Here is a 17,703-nt window from a genome sequence, read left to right as displayed (position 1 = left end):
ATTGTCAACTTTTTGGGAGCCTTGAACAGCCACCTCCACGTGGTGCTCCCGGGTCATGCCAAGAGCTGTTCAGTTTTTGAGGTTAGGTTCCCAGATTTGAACTTTACTCAAAAACATTGCAGTGTCACCGAAGTGACCGATAAACATACATATATATATATATATATATATAGTCACATACATATATATATATTCATATATATATATATATATATATATATGTGTTCCTACAAAGTTTTGGAAAGATTCAGTTTTTCCTTTTTTTCGGAAAAATTCGTCATACGTATTTTCTGATTTGTGAAAATCAGCTATTCACTTGAATATAGACAGAAAGTTTCATCTCATTACAACAATGGTTTAATAAATTATGTAAATAATAGAGAGTAAGAATATTTGAAGTGATACGTAATTATGGGAACACATCGAATTTAGAAAAAAATACGAAACGAAAGATCAGAGCTGGGTATTTCTCGAATGTGTAGACCCTGTAATGGTTCCGACTGGACAGATGACAAACGGTTATTGTTTAACTGCTTTTGGTATAAACTCAACCTTTTATTTTCTCTCGAAATTACAAAATCCCGTTAAAAACCTATTTATGCCATCGGTGCCCGCTTCGCTCGGTTAAATCGCGGATTCCGGGCGCGATGACATAAAATTTTGTATGAAACGCGTGCGTAATATATTTTTCGACTCGTGGGATTGTAAAACTCGCCTTCGGCTCGTGTTACAAACCTCCCACGAGTAAAAAAATATATTACGCACGTGTTGCATAATATACTATTCTTTTACATTCAACACGAGCCCCGCAGAAATGCGAAGTTTTGATGCCGTATCATTTGTTGTGCCACCCTGCCGTAAAAGAACCTCTCGGAGTGAAACCCTATCATGAAATAATTCATAAACTTTCCTTAATGAGTTTCCAGATGCCCATAGAATCCTAATCCGGGAAAACCACCCTCCTTTCATTGAGTCATCAAATTCCTCGATTCTCCATACCAGCTGCTCCCCTTTCCCAAAACTGTCGCATTGGGCTTACCTCACAGGCACTCCATTAGAGAATAAGTGGGACTCTGACGTCAAGGAGCGTGGGGAGCGAGGCCTTTCAAGATAGACTACCACTTGGAATTACCTTGAATTTGAACCTTTGAACCATTCCACGGATAACTTACCCGCCCTCTTCCATATAAATAACCAGATCGGAAAACGTCGTACAAGATTGTAGGTGAAACAGCAAACCAGAGTGCCATCGAGTTGATATAAAATTAAGAATACAATTAGGAAAGACCGAGGATTCCGGTAGAGGTTAAGAATTAAGGGTTATAATTCAGCGCCTCTTGATATGTTGCCGAAAACAGACGGATAAAAAGACAGAATGGTAGGGTTAGCCCATTCTCGCGACAAGACATACGATAAATTCCAATGAGTTGTCGATAAGGTCTGGTTAATTCTATAAAGAAGGAGAGAGGTTGCCGAAATAATATAAAAGAGAATGCGTGACCAGAGATCGCCACTGTGTCCGCCATAGAGATGCAGTGGGGACCCGTGCAGGCTTGCCGTGAAATACCAAATTGGCGGATATTGAACACGAGCGGAAGTATTGAGTCGCTCAGGGAGCTAGGATATGGATAGGGGGTTGAGATTCTTTAAGAAGGTCGGTCCTCGCTAGTTGAAGGTGGTTAAGGTAGAATGATCGAAAACAGGTGGTGTCGCTAGTGTAGAGAGCTATCGGTCATTAGATAGCGCTCATTATACTGTAGCGTATTACACCTTCGAATACCGATGCAATTGTTTATGTTCTGCCCGAAACCACTTAGGAACGGCTGTCCTTTGAAATAACATGCCACCGATGGATTCTCCTTGAAACGATTGTACAGAACACATCGTTTGTCTTCTGTGTAATTAATAAACAGCCCCAATCATTCGATCAGTGAGCCGCCTGCATTATTCACTGGACATAACAATACTTTAGCATGAAAGAGAGATTATGATGAGCAAAGTGATAGAGCGGGCTATAGCCACGCTCATGAGCTACAGGCTGTGAGAGCACGGCCCGTGGAGTGGAGAGTGCTCACCTCGTAAGCTCTGCTTCCCACTCCTGACTCACACGGCTAGAGTGCGCGGGGGATCGTTCGCGGTGCTGCCATTCTTGATGAGTTTTATCTCTTGAAATATTACTAAGAAAATTTCCAACTACTCTTGTTAAACATGCATACTCGCTCTCACTGACAACTGCGCTAAGGTGTGCGCACGTGATAGGACACCAACTTTTTGGTGGCTCTGCTTATCAGCAACAAATAATTTGAGTGCTAGATATTTTTTGAAACCCTGGGTAATGGATTCCAACGGGAAGATTCCAATGAAGGGGCAGATCAACTACACATGAATATAAAAACTAAATATCTCAGAAGGAGAGTGGATTCCTTCAACGAATTCGTGATCTATTAAGTATACCGGGACTCCGTTTGAACCTGGCGGTATTAAACGAATATCAAGTATACGAGGGCGATCTAAAGCTTCGTCGAATTTTTATGTTTATCACACATATTGTCTAATATACGTGGATCTTATGGACAGTTATTCGATACTATTCAATATTCTTACATTCTCCGATTGATTAAAATATTCTTACATTCTCCGATTGATTAAAATGATACGTACAGTGCGACTTCAGAAAGTTACTTCTATAGCGTGGCCACTGTCTGAAATAGTTTGTTCAAGTTTCCAATCTTATAGATTGAATTATACCCACCCTTGGATTGCACGGATATGAGGATTGGCACCCGCCTGCAGGAGTTCCTGACATATTGCTACATCCCCGCGGCCAATAGCTTCGTGTAATGGTGTAACACCACAGCTATTTTCTGCATTGACATTCGCGCCATGATCTAAACGAAATAAAATAACAATTTTGTAATGTTATAAATCCTATAATTTTATTCTGCAACAATTCTATAAGCTACTATGAATATAATTACCGACCTATAAGGCATGTCATCATTTCTTTGTTGCCGTAACATGCTGCCCAGTGCAATGGTGTATTCTTGCTACCTTCAGAGTCCCACGAATTAATGTCAATTCCCGCTGCCAATAGTTGTAAAACTCTATCTATTCTGAAAGAAATGCACAAACTAAGACATTTTGCTATTCAGAATCGTGTCAACGAATTTGTTAGGTGATCTACGTACTCTGATGCAGCTGTTGCTCTCAATAATTCCTCGACATAAATTAAGCGAATCACTTCGCTTGCTGCCACATCGACTGCATTATGCCCATGTGTATTCTTAATGGCTGGATCAGCTCCATAATTCAATAGTGTTCGAACAACGTCTACCTGATTTATCTAGAATGCGAACATTACCATTTATTCATCATAGATAATTTTGACTATTACATGTTCAATTTACAATTTTATGGAATCATTTCATATAGTTTCATGAATATTGAAAAAACAGAATTTACTGAATTTTTATTTATATTAAGATAGTTCAACCGACAGTAATGGTTGGGCGAGTAAGGTGTTGCTCCTGCGGACATCCAAGCTAAGCAACGTTTCGTTGGGCTAGTACTTGGATGGGTGACCGCTTAGGAACACCGCTCGCTCAAAAATTGCTGAGCGGAAGGCTCGGATGTAGAGACCCAGTGTATCCTTCTCGTCAGTGTGACAGAAGGGTACACTAGGGCCCTACACGATCGGCCGACTGTACGGTTGAGGTTTTCCATGGTTTCCCTCAGCCCCCGTGCAAATGCAGTACAGTTGGGGAAAAAGTCGGCCCCATGGCTCCGCAGGGGAAGGGAACAAAATGTAATGACCCGAAAGGGTATACATGTGGAATAATAAATAATAATACTATTAAGATAGTTCTGGTTATTTTTCAGCATTTTACGCCATTTTGTGTTTAAAAGTACACAAAAAAACATGTTCCATGCTGGAATGCGAAAGCGGGATTCTATGTGCTCATCTACGGAGATACGACTTCTTTTGTTGTCATTCTATTGGTAGGAAATATATAAGAGTATTGATCAGCATACAGAACGGTTTCCCTGGGGAGACATGCCATGTACAGAGTTATAAATACATAATTATTACCATCCCAACCTCGGGTGGCCCTTCGGTATGGATTTAGTCACTTCGATAAGCCCCACTATACTTGCGGATTTCACTATAGCTAATTGAATGATCAATCGAGTAATCTTATGGAAAAGCCAGCTACTATTGCATTCTCGAAAAATTGAAGGAAGAGGGGTGGGTACCCAAGAGAATAGCTGCCAGTATGGTTCCTGGGGAGCTGTGTATAGCTTGACTCCAATGACGTACTCCGCATGGATGTCGCGAGACCAGTGGATGCTATCAGAGGCAATGAGCCGGTGTCTCATTGGCGCGTATTGCTCGCTAATACGAAGGAGAACAGTCGGAGCCCTCTAAGGATGAGATCTCTCATACGGGGGTATCTTATTCAGAGACTCTACTATAGTACCCACTTGGCAATATTGTACCCTGCGTGAGGGGTACTTATTTTTATTGTAAATTCTAGGCTCGAAGGGATGAATCCCACCAATAGTTTATAGGTATTTAAATATGAAAGTTCATTACTTTAATTATGTCATCTGACTGATTACAAAGATTACGACTAACACATGGTGGAACCCGATTTGGATCTGCCTTCTGAATACCAAAATGGCCTCTTGAATACATAATTGTTTGTGTGTCATTACCTGGTTAGCATAATTCAATTATGCTGGCAAGTGTCACGCTAACCTTGCTGGATGTCAAAATATTTAACGATAACCTAATTGACCAAAATCTGAGGCATAACACCAGCATTTTTTAATTTTCATGCTAATAACATTGAACGTGACTTTAAGCCTTTCGGTGGACGAAAGCCAAAACATTGATTTTTCATTGCTCTTTTTTGAAATGCAATTCCCTAAACGAAAAATATATGTGACCGTCCATATGAAAATAACCCTTCTACACACTTCTAGTGCTCGATCCTAACAAACCAATTTAAGAGTAAATTGAGCATCAATTTGTTCCCGCGCTTGAGAAAGAATTAAGAGTCAACTCAATATATTCTCTACTTCTTTGAGAACTAAGAATTCGATTATTTTTTTCGGGGGGGTTTCGATTTGACCCACAAAAAGTGCAAGATTCTTCAAAGGATGGTCCGCGCTTGAAGGAAAGTTAATTCGGGGGTGACTGAAAGATGGGTCAGAATTGGTCAAAATTGGTCCAAGATTGAGTCACGGTTAGTCAAAAGATGATGTAAGATAGATCAAGAACTAGTCCAAGATCAAGCTCAAGATCCACGATCAGACCGGAGTCAAAGATTAGCCTAAAAAGAACTCAAGATTACACAAGAGTTTCTCCAAGATGGTAAATGTCTAGTTCAGTTCTACCAAACCATTTCGGATGTTTTGTATTTGATTGGATGGGTTTCCATCACTTAATTAAGGATGTGGTCACCTTTTTAGCCGGAAACAATTAGTATAGGAGATATGACATTAAATACAGCGCTCTCTGCGTTGTCCAGGGCCACGGCGAGGACGAGGCGGTGTGTTGGCCCCAAAAACACCACATGTTAGCACATTTAGAGGCAATGGACACGCAGAAAGATGGACATCAAATAGTCCTGAGCACTTCATTAAAACTCTGAATTCGCCTCTCCCGACCATCTACCATGACCATGTCACGGACAACAGAGTTTACCGTAGGACTATTTTTCGATGTATTTCCCGCTTTGTTGTTTCTCAGTTTCTTCTTTCCTCTTGTTCTTGGTAACTGAGAGGATAAGAATGGATTTTTCGTCAAAGAAATTCATATTTTAATGATTTTTGTTTTTTTGGTGAATCTAAACCATACATTTACCGTTCTTCTTTCCATGAAAAATCAGGAAATAATGAAACAATCTTTTCCATTTTTGAACTCGATAAGATCGAACCAAATATTCAAGCCCAGATTCGACTGATGTCAACAATTTATCTTTGATTGACTTGTGCTAATACTAAATCGGCCATATACACAGCTGCATCCAAAAAAACGATACATACAAATCGCACATTTATTATGGTGATACCATAATTAGTAATATAAAAAAGACCAGAACTGGGGATTTGAAGATGATAATCTTAAAGATTTCGGAATGGACTTTTCGATTCTTACTGGTTTCTTAATTTACTCTGAACTTTTCCGACGGTTGAGGATTTGATTGATTTCGTGTTTTTAGTTGTCGCTCAACTTTCTTTATATGCTGAGGAAACACTGAGAATCAAAATAGTATATGGTGCATCAACAGCGGAAGGTTAGTGTTTTCCCGCCCGAGGCTTTGCTGTCTGAAAAGCGGAAGGAGAGTGTATATTTTTCGCCCTAAGGTGAAAAGTTGCTCCCATCGGCGGAAATGTTGACTTCACCCCCCCCCCCCCCCCCCCCCCCCCGGGGAGCAAAGTGCAAACTTTCCGTGCAGGTGTGTTGAAAATTCTATCTTATGTCTCAACTCTCAAAAAAGTTGACAAGACAAGACATTGAAAGAAGATTTAGAATCGATAATCTTACGTTTGAAAATGGAGAAAATCGAGGTTGCAACTTTCAAAAGAATCGAGAATAAAGTGGGAGACTATTGAGAATCAAACATCGTATTTTTGAAAATCGAAAATAATCGAATGTTCAATTCTGAAAAAAGTGGAGTATATATTGAGAGCCCATTGAGAATTTAAAATTCTATTTTCAAAAGGAGAGAACAATTGAATTCTCAATTTTCGAAAACCGACAGATCATTCTGGAAAACCTCTAAAAATAGAAAATGCAATAGCCAATTTTGAAGTAAGTCAACTCAAAGTATAGTGGTGGATTCTCTCTCAGGAACAAATCAAGAGTCCAACTCTCAACTTGGTCCGCCAGGGGAGATATCGGTACTTCTGTGATTTGAAGACAATTGTAGAAGACAACTTTTGGTTTTTCTTCAGAAAACAAAGAATTATTTCCGGAAAAAACAAGGTGAGATATGAGATGCGTTTTTTCTTTTCGCGGGACAGATATTTGATTCAGTTTTGATGACTTATAACCTTATTAAACCTGTTGTTGGTCGAATTTAGTCAAAGTTTAGTCCAAATTTAGCCATAACTCGGTCAAGATTTCTTTGGAATTCAGTGAGAATGCAATTGGGATTATTCATCACCTAGTCGTATGCACCGGCAATGCGCTCGTGATTTATTAAAGTTTCATCAACAGAACACAGTAACTAATCAAGTAACTCACTATTTATTCAGGGGAAAAATACTGCGTTGATTACATGAAAAGGTACGCACGCCATTACAGATAATAGAAGTCGATAAAACTGAATCATTACAATGAGTAATGATTTACTGTCACTAAACCTTGTGTGAAAATCGATATGGTAGAAATCCCTTAAGGGGTTACACTACCCTGATGCTCGGAAAAACAGGTCAAAAAATGAATTTGTTTTCTAACGCACTTATAATATTTATACGAAAACTTTTATTTTTCATACATATCATAGATATTTCCGAACAATTTCCAAGAAAAATTTTTTTTTTTATTAAAGAATGGCGGAGCTATAATTTTTTGGTAGGTGCCTGTTTTTCCAAAGCCTTGTTAACGGTGAACACGATTTCTCACTGGGGTTCATTTGAAAAATCCAAAAAAATTATTTTATTATTTTTTTTTATTAAAAAAACACAATTTCGTTATAAATTTTTGGTAAAATAAATTTATAACTTGACAATGAAACAATAAATCACGAAAAGCTCTCGTAGTTCCATAGATGATTTTATAAAGAATAAGTGGTCAAAATTTCATCGAAATCGGTGGTTTAGATTTTGAGTTATCGTGTCCACCAGTATGAAAAACGTGGTTTCGAGAAAAACGCAAAAAAAAAGAAAAACCGGCGCGGCAGCAGCCAAAAATCAAGTTTTTTTTGGTTTATTTTCAGTCAAAGAGTTAATATGCGCAGTTGACGATATTTACGCTCTGATGTCACAAAGCAAACTGAAGACAGGGTATGAGTCATACACATAAGGATTGAACACAATTATGTTTGTGCACAGATGTAAAAATCAAATGAAATATGCACATTTGATTTTTAAACGTGCACATCAAATTTGTCCACGGAATTTCGCTCCATTAAGTTGTACACAGTGCTATTTTTCTGCGGGCACATAAGATAGGATGTGTACAAAAAACTGTACACTCAAAATTGGAATTAATGTTTATCCTACAAATCGTGCACAAGGAATTAATTTAAAAGAAAAAGTTGTGCACATGTTTTTATTTACACAGTACAACCGAATTTTAGTTATGCACGTATGGCTGAAGAACGTGCACAATTAAAATAAAATAATAAAATAATACGCGTTGTAATTTATGTGCACGGTATTAGTCGTGCACATGAAATTTAACACTCGCGTAAATTTGAATTTCCGTGTTTTGTTATATTATGTTACATGTTCCGGATGACAGTTTAATCGAAGTGACATTTCTCATCATCGCAATAGATTTGCTGAAACTGGTAGGTAAATGATTAATCTATCGGCTTTTCAAATTGCTCATATCGATTATTAAAAAATCCCGAATGCATTCAATATAAAATCATTCTAAAAAGCAAATAATTAACCCCAATATTTTTATACATGTCAAGTTTACTGATCGTCCCACAATATTTTACAAGCAGCTGAAAAATTGAGCGAAAGAAAATATCCGTTGTCTTATATACGTAATCTTAAATTTAGCTAGCTTTATAGCAGAAAAGCTTTTAGTTTTAATTCATCAAAATTTCTTAGAACCTTCGTTTAATAGCTTGAAGTTCTACTTCGATATCGAGATGATATTCACAAAATATCTAGAATTCTGTGACAAAATGGCAACTCCTACAAAAATTCCACTGCCTAAATTAACCTTGTAAAGGTAAAGAAAAAAAGAAGACAAACGTAAAAAAATCAGATGATCAACACTAAAAAGCTCTCCCAGCGATTGGCACTGGCCATACGGTATGGGAAAGGGACAGAGGCTATGAAACCTCCTTCACGACATTATGTTGCAAAAGTACGGGAGTATTGATTACCCTCCATCCGTGGAGCAGAACCTAAAAAGTCAATAGTAAGTTGAATCTTCTACATAAGTGACCATGGGTTTCCCATCACGACAGAATAGCAGCACAAGGTTCCCTCAAGATTTTGAAAATCCCCATAGCTTTTTTCCCAAAACCGTCCAAGAAAAGCGTGGTCCGAGGGTTTTTGTCCACACAACAATTTTAGCGAGGGGACTTTCCAAAATCTTTGCAGTTGTCGGAGGGCAGTGTAATGGAAAGACGTAGGAGGTCGGTTTGAAGAAGTGAAAAATTATCTGAATGCTCGTGGTCTGCTCGACATTGACATTGGACCGGACTCTACAATTTGATGAACAGCGATGACAAAGAATGTCTCACTGTTATGATATGTGGGAATGCTGTTGGGCTGTTAGCTCCACCCATGCTGATGTCCCCAGCACTCGTATGTGTGCTGATCTGGCTGGATCAGTAGCGGAATCGTGGCGTTTGAGCAGGATAGAGAATGGTTGGATAAACAGGGAATCATATTTGGGATGTCTAACTAATTATTTTCATCCGTAGTTGAAGAAAAATAATTTCAAGTTCCGCATTATTTTATATTCGGATAGACACTTGACCTTAGATATTAGTAATTTTCTTCATGGCTGTCTGTCCAAATTAAACACATATCATTTAGCCCCTTGATTTCGGCAATTTTCGATCCATGAAAGCTGAATGGAAGAACACATTTCGCAATCGACGAATTAAAAATGCTGATGATCGTTTAAGACATGAAAGTTACTACAAGCAGCTATCAAACCACTGAATATTCATCAACTCCTTGACCGAGCATTCAGAACCCCTGAATTATATCCCTATTCGCTGGCTTCTATAAATTATCAGAAACACTTTAAACATTCAGCTCCCAGTGTTCCTCCCTGTTGTTCAGAATTATGAGAAGATCTTGCAACTCTTCAACTCTGTTACTGGCACGAGTGAAATTGACGACGATTTGAGTGATGAACACAGCCATTGAAAAAATGAATTGACTGTTGATTTGGAAGTATCAGGATGAACATGTGTTACTATTATTAGTATTAATGTTATTATTGTGGGATCGGGAAATTAATCGAGTCATTGATTTTGTTTCGATAAATTTCTCCCTTCCCGCGTAGGAAAATAATTATTTTTATTTAGTATGGATCCACTCTGAAGTGAAGTGCAAACACAACAATCAAGTCGCAGGGAACTGAGGGAAGATTGTGGTTGAATGATTGAAGTCATAGCTTGGAATATGATTTAATTTATTTTGAATAAAATTACTAAGTGACAAGATTACAGAATAAAATAAGAATTTTTAATAAAATTACTAAGTAAGATTACAGAGTGTATGATTGCTATTTTATTGAGGAGCCAGAAGACACCAATTTTTCTTCCGAACCAGACTACTCTTGACTGAATGTTACTTACATTAAATTGTTCTTTTGTTCCTCTGAACCCGTAATCCTTTATCTGCTAAGTCCTGTCTCAACTCGAACTCACGCGCAATCGTAACACGTAATTGTTCGCCCTGTGCGCCGATTTATAAAGTTCCATTTTGGTAAAGTTTTCAAGTTTGGTTTTTAAGTTTCGTTGGCTCGATTACTACGAAGATCCGTGTAATTGTAACCGAAAGTAACTCTCAATACTCGGACTGTCGGATAAGCGTCTGGCAGGAGTAATTACTGATTGCGCACAAGTATCGCGAGGAGTTTGCCGTTAATGATGCTACGACAAGACTGACTTCTTGTGCCTCTTGATTTTCGGCCACTACCATTGACGCTGAGGTTCAATGCCCAGGGTGGAAAAATTTCAATGCTGATGCATCGTTTCGAAACTTCCGCCTTGTTTATCGAATTCCGGTTATCAATCCACGTTTGGGATTGAGAACGCAGTGCATTCGTTCACTCGACTTTCCAATGCATGGTTTCTTTTTCCTCAAAAATGATTATTTGAATCTACAGGGTCGAACACAACATTATGTTGTACCCGCCGTGAGGGGTGCTAGGTCATAGGTATGAAAATATGAGAGTTTATCACTTTAGTTATGCCATCTGACTGATTACAAAGATTACGTCTAACACAAGTCGGAGCCCGATTTGGATCTGCCTTCTGCATACCCAAACGGCCTCTTAAATACATAACTGTTGTGTGTTATTACTTGGTCAGCATAATCCAGTTATGTTGGCAAGTGTCACGCTGACAATGCTGGATGTCTAAATGTTTAACAATAACCGAATAACCAAGATCTACATAACATTCCTCCCCTTTTAAAATAAAAATTTTTATCGCCAATAACAAATTTTATCAAATAAAATCAGAATTTTACAATTCATTTTTTTCCACACAAAATTTTACAAATTTGAAATGCTCCTACTGGTAATCCACTGTCCAAATCACTTCTAACCATATTACGTGAGTCTTCGGCCTCCGATTTTTCCTTTCCGAAAAAAATCATTTGATCTTCTGACATTCCCCATCTTCTCTTGAATTTATAAGAATTTACAGCTTCATGACCGGAGTATTTACAATATTTGCAAATAGCTTCAAACTGCATTATTAATGTTCCCTTTCTAATGCCTTGAGGAAGTTTTGTAGACGACTGACGAGTGGGACAGTCACTAAAAAAATGACCTGCTACGTTGCACGTGTAAGTTTTTCTCTAGCCGTCTCCCGTCTGTAATAGGTGCTTTCCCTGATTGCAAATTAAGAGCTTTTGCTAAATCAATAGCCCCAATAACTGATTCATGTGGTGTTTTAAAAGCCCTGGCCCTCACAACAGCTGTCCACGCAATCCAGTTTCAAAACTCGCCTTTGCCAGTTGCTTAATAGCATCTTCCACCGTTCGTTTCTCAGCTAGTGTTTCCTTATTTTTCGACAATTCATTCACCAATTTAGCTGAAATCCTGTCGGCTCTCGGTCGATAACTACTTACAGATTCGTTTTCTCGTTGTCTCAAAGTAGATAGCTCCATCTGTAATGAATCTAGGGACTTTTTCATGCCATCCAGAGACTTTAACTCTATTTTTAATTGCTCTATTGTCTGAATGTCTATATATTTCATATCCCGCAAAGCTCGATCCGTTAATTTATTGGTTAAAATTAACTCGAGCACGTATGGATGATCTCGGTCTCGTACACGTGACAATACTAACTTGCAATTCCGCAAAAACCCTTCCACTTTCGTCGGATCATTGCCGTCAAATTCTTTGATAATTATCAATGTAACGTCGATATTGTAATCATCCTCACCAAAATTAGTACGACGCCGATTTCTCAACCAATCCCACTCTGTCGCTGCTGGGTCACGTTGCCGTAGTCGATCGGCTACCTCTTCTGCTGCTATAGCTCATGCTTCTGCTGCTGTAGCTCTTGCTTCTGCACGTCGTTCCGCAGTTCATGCTGTACCTATTTCTTCATTGCGTCGATTAATTAGCTCATGTCTCTCGTCCAACATTCTGCTCCACATTCTGCTCCAACATTCGGTTATGTCTCGCAACTAAATCCGCGTAGGCTATCCGTAACTGATTGTTTCTGTTGCCGGTCTTTCAGGCAATTCGTTATCCTGTAATCCACTGACATTACCCAAATTCTCATCTTGATCATCATCACCATGATGTCTGTCGAATGCACGCCGCATACGTTCAATCTCTGCGCTGACTGCGTCTCTTAGTTCAAGTGGTGAATCCATGGTTTCCTCGAACAAACTATCGGCAGATCCAAAGGAATAATGTCTTCGTAAATTGATTTCAAGATCACCGAAAGAGTCCACCATGCGTTGTTGTCTTACTCGTGATATACTTTCTCCAGACCAGTCTTGATCTGTCAAACTCTGCCTTACTCTGAAGGTAACTTCTTGCAATATTCCCGCTATTTCCTGTTCGGCTTCCGATACTACTGAATCAAGCGATTGTGATATACGCAATAGAAAATTATTCCTACTTACGCGATCAGATGCACCGCTAATTTCTAGCACCATCATGATTGAACAATTACCCCCGTCACAACGGAAGATTTTTCGTGCTGAATTGGTGAAAATTTATTCAAATTTTTAGGCGGTAAGGTTTTTCAAATTTTAAGATAAAGCGCGCGGCGCATTAACTACCTACGGTGTGCTTCACGCAATTGGGGTATTGTATTTCTAATAAATTGTCTAATAGGGCGTTATGCCCCCGGCGCCCGAAGGTCCGACTTTGCCCATGCCTGATCTAGATCAGTGCTGGGCAGCCTCTGCTCTGAGAACAAGTTGTGCTCCCAACCTTTATTAGTGCGTAACAAAGGGTAGACGAGAGCCAATTGTATCAGGTGATAGCCTGATCGGCCAGGGTCGTAAAAGCCCTTCTCCTACTCTGAAATCAATCGAAGTGGGAGTAACCCGTAAGAAAAGAAAAGAGAAGAAATTACGCTGAAAGGAAAAGTGAGGAAATCAGTCGAAAATAGAAAATTTTCCTTTTTCATTCCTATCACGTTTTCATTTATTTTGAAAGCTGATGTTACTAATATAATGTCAAAAAAAAGCCTGTTAAATTTCAGAGGCGACAAACAATTTAGCGCCCTTCAATGATTTTTCCTGACGGAATACGCCTTTCGGTTTCCTGTGGTTTCAATTGAACAGCATTGAAGCTGGCCAAGAGTGGGCAAAAATATATTTTAAAAAAAGACTTCGCAGAATTGAATCAATTCATAGAGATGGCAAAATCAATCGTTTTCTTCTTCCAAGTTCAATTCAGGTGTCAACAGAACATGTCTAAGAATTTCAACGAATCCACACATGATCCTATTCAGAAAATATTTTTGTTCAGGTTTGGATTTTTTAATTTCCTTTTTATTAATCGTAGCAGCTATTTTTCTTACTTTATCATTTGGCAGATGCTTCATGGGACGATACTTTAACGGTGAGGCCCCCACTACTGTACCCACTATGATCGTACTAGGACCTGTATAATTGGCATGGTTATAAACTTTATTGCGTTTCTAATTCGAATTAATGACTCTGCTCCGAGCTATCTGGAGGTTGCTCATACCTGATCTATACAACATGGAGACATATAAAGTCGCACATATTATTCAAAAACATGTAATACTGAATTAGACAATGTTATAACGAATGATGATGAAATATAAATTAACCCGAATATTCATGAATAATATCATATATTCATATATTCATATAATGACATATATTCGTCATTACAAAAATAATTACATTTTGGATAATCAGCCGAGTCACATTATTTTCATCAATCTCAACACCCAGCGCAATAAGAATAGTGATAAATCATTATTCAAGAAAAGAAATCAAGAAAAGTAGAAATCAAGAAAAGACCGTGTCATATAGCTGCGACATTAATGAGAGAACAAAATCTGAATAAATACTATATCACGGCAAATGTAGGGTCCATCAAACATGATAATCATTATAATAATCTCTATCATTAAAATATATATCATTTTTCTGAGAAAAAATCCACTCTTATCTTCCCGGCATGAGGAAATAGAAGAGAAAATATGAGGGAAAATTTAAACGCGTTCGACTAGGATTGGATAATAAACAGTTGAGGACAATGAGGGCCTTGTTTGACTCTACCCGATACCTTGGGGTTTTTCATCTGGAAACCATTTTGGACATTGGTTATGCAGACTCTAGCCTGAGTCATAAATAAAGAGGACTTGGCCCTAAGGTTCCAAAAACGGAAAACCCACCGGGCAGTTCGACTCTCAACCCGAATGAGATCGCATCGCTTCATTAGATATCTTCTGACATATTTTACTAAACCTTGTTATTAGAGTTTCTTCTCTAATTAACGTTTACTGTATTTTAATTGTTCAATCTCGGCAGTATTCTCACGAGGAGGACAAGTATATTATATCACTATTAGAGAGTAGTTCTTATTCTCTACAGTTCAGAAGTGGGATTACTCATGTGCTAATTGGATTTAGTAGTGTAATACTTTTGGTGTAACGTGAAAAAAAAAGACAAGAAGAGAACATGACAGGTCCCGATCAAAACCACTATGGGCGGCGGCGACATAAGACAGATGGCTATCAAGAGGGATCCCGGTCCCGGACTCCAGAATCTCGATAGGAGTAGAACTTCCTAGTGTCAACACCGAAGCAGACATGATAGAAGGGAAATCACGGCAAGCAGTCATCAAGGGAGACAGGACAGCTTAAATTGGACGGGTTTCGACAATTATGGAGGGGAAGGTGCTAGTTCAGTGGAGCATGGTGGTCATAAAAGTAACCTTTTCAGTTTAGTATTGCCTGTGGCCTCACTGGCCCCATACAGAAGAGTTGGTATGATGAAGAAAGTTGAGCCAAATTTCAATCAATTAACTGACGCGTTGATGCAGATAGCCAATACAGGGACAAAGAATGCAAATAGGTATGTCAATAAAAAAATTTTACCGGAGTTTGATCCAATGTCAAATCTTTTTTCGGCAAAGAGAGGGTTAGACAAAGCCTTAAGATACGCGGTAATTTACGACTGGTCGGATCAGCATAAATTGTACTTGGCTACCTTAAAATTAAAAGGGGTTGCTCGTAAGTGGTTTGATGCACTTGGTGACGAACCATTGTCCTGGGAAGCATTTTGCGGTGCCTTATTGAGACAATTCCCGGGTTATGATAATTTTGGTCAGTATCATTCGGTGGCTGATGACAAAGCAGTTGCAGGTTGCGATTTAGTGGAGTATTGTTTTGAGAAGTTTCGGAGAATTAATAAGTTAGAACTAGATATTGATGAGCAATGTATAGTTCAGCTGATTGTCCATGACATCTGAGATAAAGAAACGCGTATAACTCTTTCCGCGTTAATGAGTAAAACAATTGCTGATTTGTGTCAGCGAATTGCTGAACTCCCGGCCGAGAGCTTCTCGAGCTCTACGGAAATTAAGGGCAGTAAAGGTTTTCCAAATAACGAGGCAAAGAGTATTAAACCTGTAGATACCTGCTTCCTATGCAAAAAAAAAGGGGGCATCGGAAACGTGATTGTCCTAAAGCGACTTTCGTCAGAAAATCCCGGTCCGATGCTGGCGAGACGACCGATTATCATAAATCAAAACCGAAAAAGGGAAAATGTGAGTTTTGTGGTATACTAGGGCATATGGAGAAAGAATGCTATAAGAAAAAGAATCAGGCGAAGTTTCCAAAAAAAGGAATGACTAGAGAGTGAGGGAACAAACCTAATGCGCGTTTATGAATTAGAATCGGGCAGAATAAACAAACCACTCAAGAAGTGTCGAGTTCAAAATGAAGAAAGGGAATGTACAGTTGATTTGGGGAGTGACTGCTCAATTGTTCGAGAAAGTGTAGCTCGTCATTTCAACTTGAAATTCAAGGAAACATACAAGACTATGTCTGGATTTAATGACGCATTGGTTGTTCCCTTGACTCGATCCAACCTTAAAATATACATGGATGGAATGCCTTTTAAAATCAGGATTTTCATAGTGGCTGATAACAAGCTTTCAAAAGAAATAATTATTGGACGGGATGTTTTGACTAAAGTGGGCATTGTCGCCTTGTCGAATGCAGCAGGAGTAACTTGCACATTCAATAATGTTACTAAAGATCTAGATTCTTTAGAGGTGGAAATTTTGCAAGATGACAAATTGAAGTCAATCACAATAAAAGACATAAATTGCGACTAAATCGATTCTGCGTTGACAAAGCTGTTACTTCTACTTTCAAACAAATATCGAAAAACCATAGCAATGAATATGAGTGAATTGGGTTGTTCCGGTATGGGAGAAATGGAAAGCGAATTGTTAAATAAAGAGCCGATAAATTATCGTCCGTACAGACTGTCACTGTCAGATACAGAAAAGGTTTAAAAAATAGTAGCTGACCTAGAGAAAAATAAAATTTTTCGCGAGAGTATGTCTTCCTATGCAAGTCCCATAGTTATAGTGCGGAAAAAGAATGGGGAAGTTACAATGGCCGTAGCCTACAGGGAGTTAAATAAGATCAGGAAACACATGAATTATCATCTGCCACTTATTGACCATCAAATTGATCAGCTGCCGCACAAAAGTGTTTTTATATCCCTCGACTTGAAATGAGGGTTTTACTAGGTCCCCATGCACCTGGATTCCGTATATTTAACAGCATTTACAACGCCAGATGGACAGTGGGAATTTTTGCGTATGCCATTTGGCCTTGCAAATGCACCGGCAGTTTTCCAAAAAACAATGAATAAGATCTGAAAGGGGTATGCTCTGGTGTATATAGTGTGTCCTTGGCCGGTGAATTAAAACATATTGTTATAGACCCGAGCGGTTGGGTTCGATGATAGGGATAGATCACTCGTAGATAATTTGAAATGAATATCTCTCAGGGAGATTCAACTTTTTTAGCGATTAAACGATTTATTAAATAAATAAAGTCTTCGACTAATGCCGTAAATATCAGGCAGTATGTGTTACAAGAGAGTGACTTAACGAATCGTCGGATTACTAATTGTCTGTGTTTGACAACCTGACTAACTGACCCAATGGCAACGAATTCACGAGCTTATATTTCATCGTGAATTCGATTGCAACCAGTGTTCTGTCTTTGTTTTACACCTGGAGAGACATCGGGTGACGTCCCAGGTGTACGTAAAGGCCATAGCCGTTGATGG

At 38.7% G+C, this 17,703-nt stretch overlaps 2 protein-coding genes across 3 annotated transcripts in view; one reads left to right on the top strand and one right to left on the bottom strand.

Moving 5' to 3' along the window:
• Positions 1–17,703, bottom strand: part of LOC105271018 (uncharacterized) — a 38,318-nt gene that overhangs the window by 3,709 nt on the left and 16,906 nt on the right. For both annotated transcript variants that reach the window (XM_011312313.1, XM_011312314.1), the window contains exons 3-5: positions 3,189–3,343; positions 2,983–3,113; positions 2,753–2,888 (exon numbers count right to left, since the gene is read on the bottom strand). In XM_011312313.1, the coding sequence (XP_011310615.1) occupies positions 2,753–2,888; positions 2,983–3,113; positions 3,189–3,343 (422 nt within the window). The remainder of the gene's footprint in view (positions 1–2,752; positions 2,889–2,982; positions 3,114–3,188; positions 3,344–17,703) is intronic.
• LOC105271019 (uncharacterized) overlaps positions 1–17,703 on the top strand; it is a 45,188-nt gene that overhangs the window by 13,467 nt on the left and 14,018 nt on the right. The window lies entirely within an intron of this gene.

The sequence above is a fragment of the Fopius arisanus genome, unplaced genomic scaffold (genome assembly GCF_000806365.1).
Source record: "Fopius arisanus strain USDA-PBARC FA_bdor unplaced genomic scaffold, ASM80636v1 scaffold00099, whole genome shotgun sequence".
Classification (NCBI taxonomy): domain Eukaryota; kingdom Metazoa; phylum Arthropoda; class Insecta; order Hymenoptera; family Braconidae; genus Fopius; species Fopius arisanus.
This window is presented reverse-complemented; position numbering and strand designations above follow the sequence as displayed.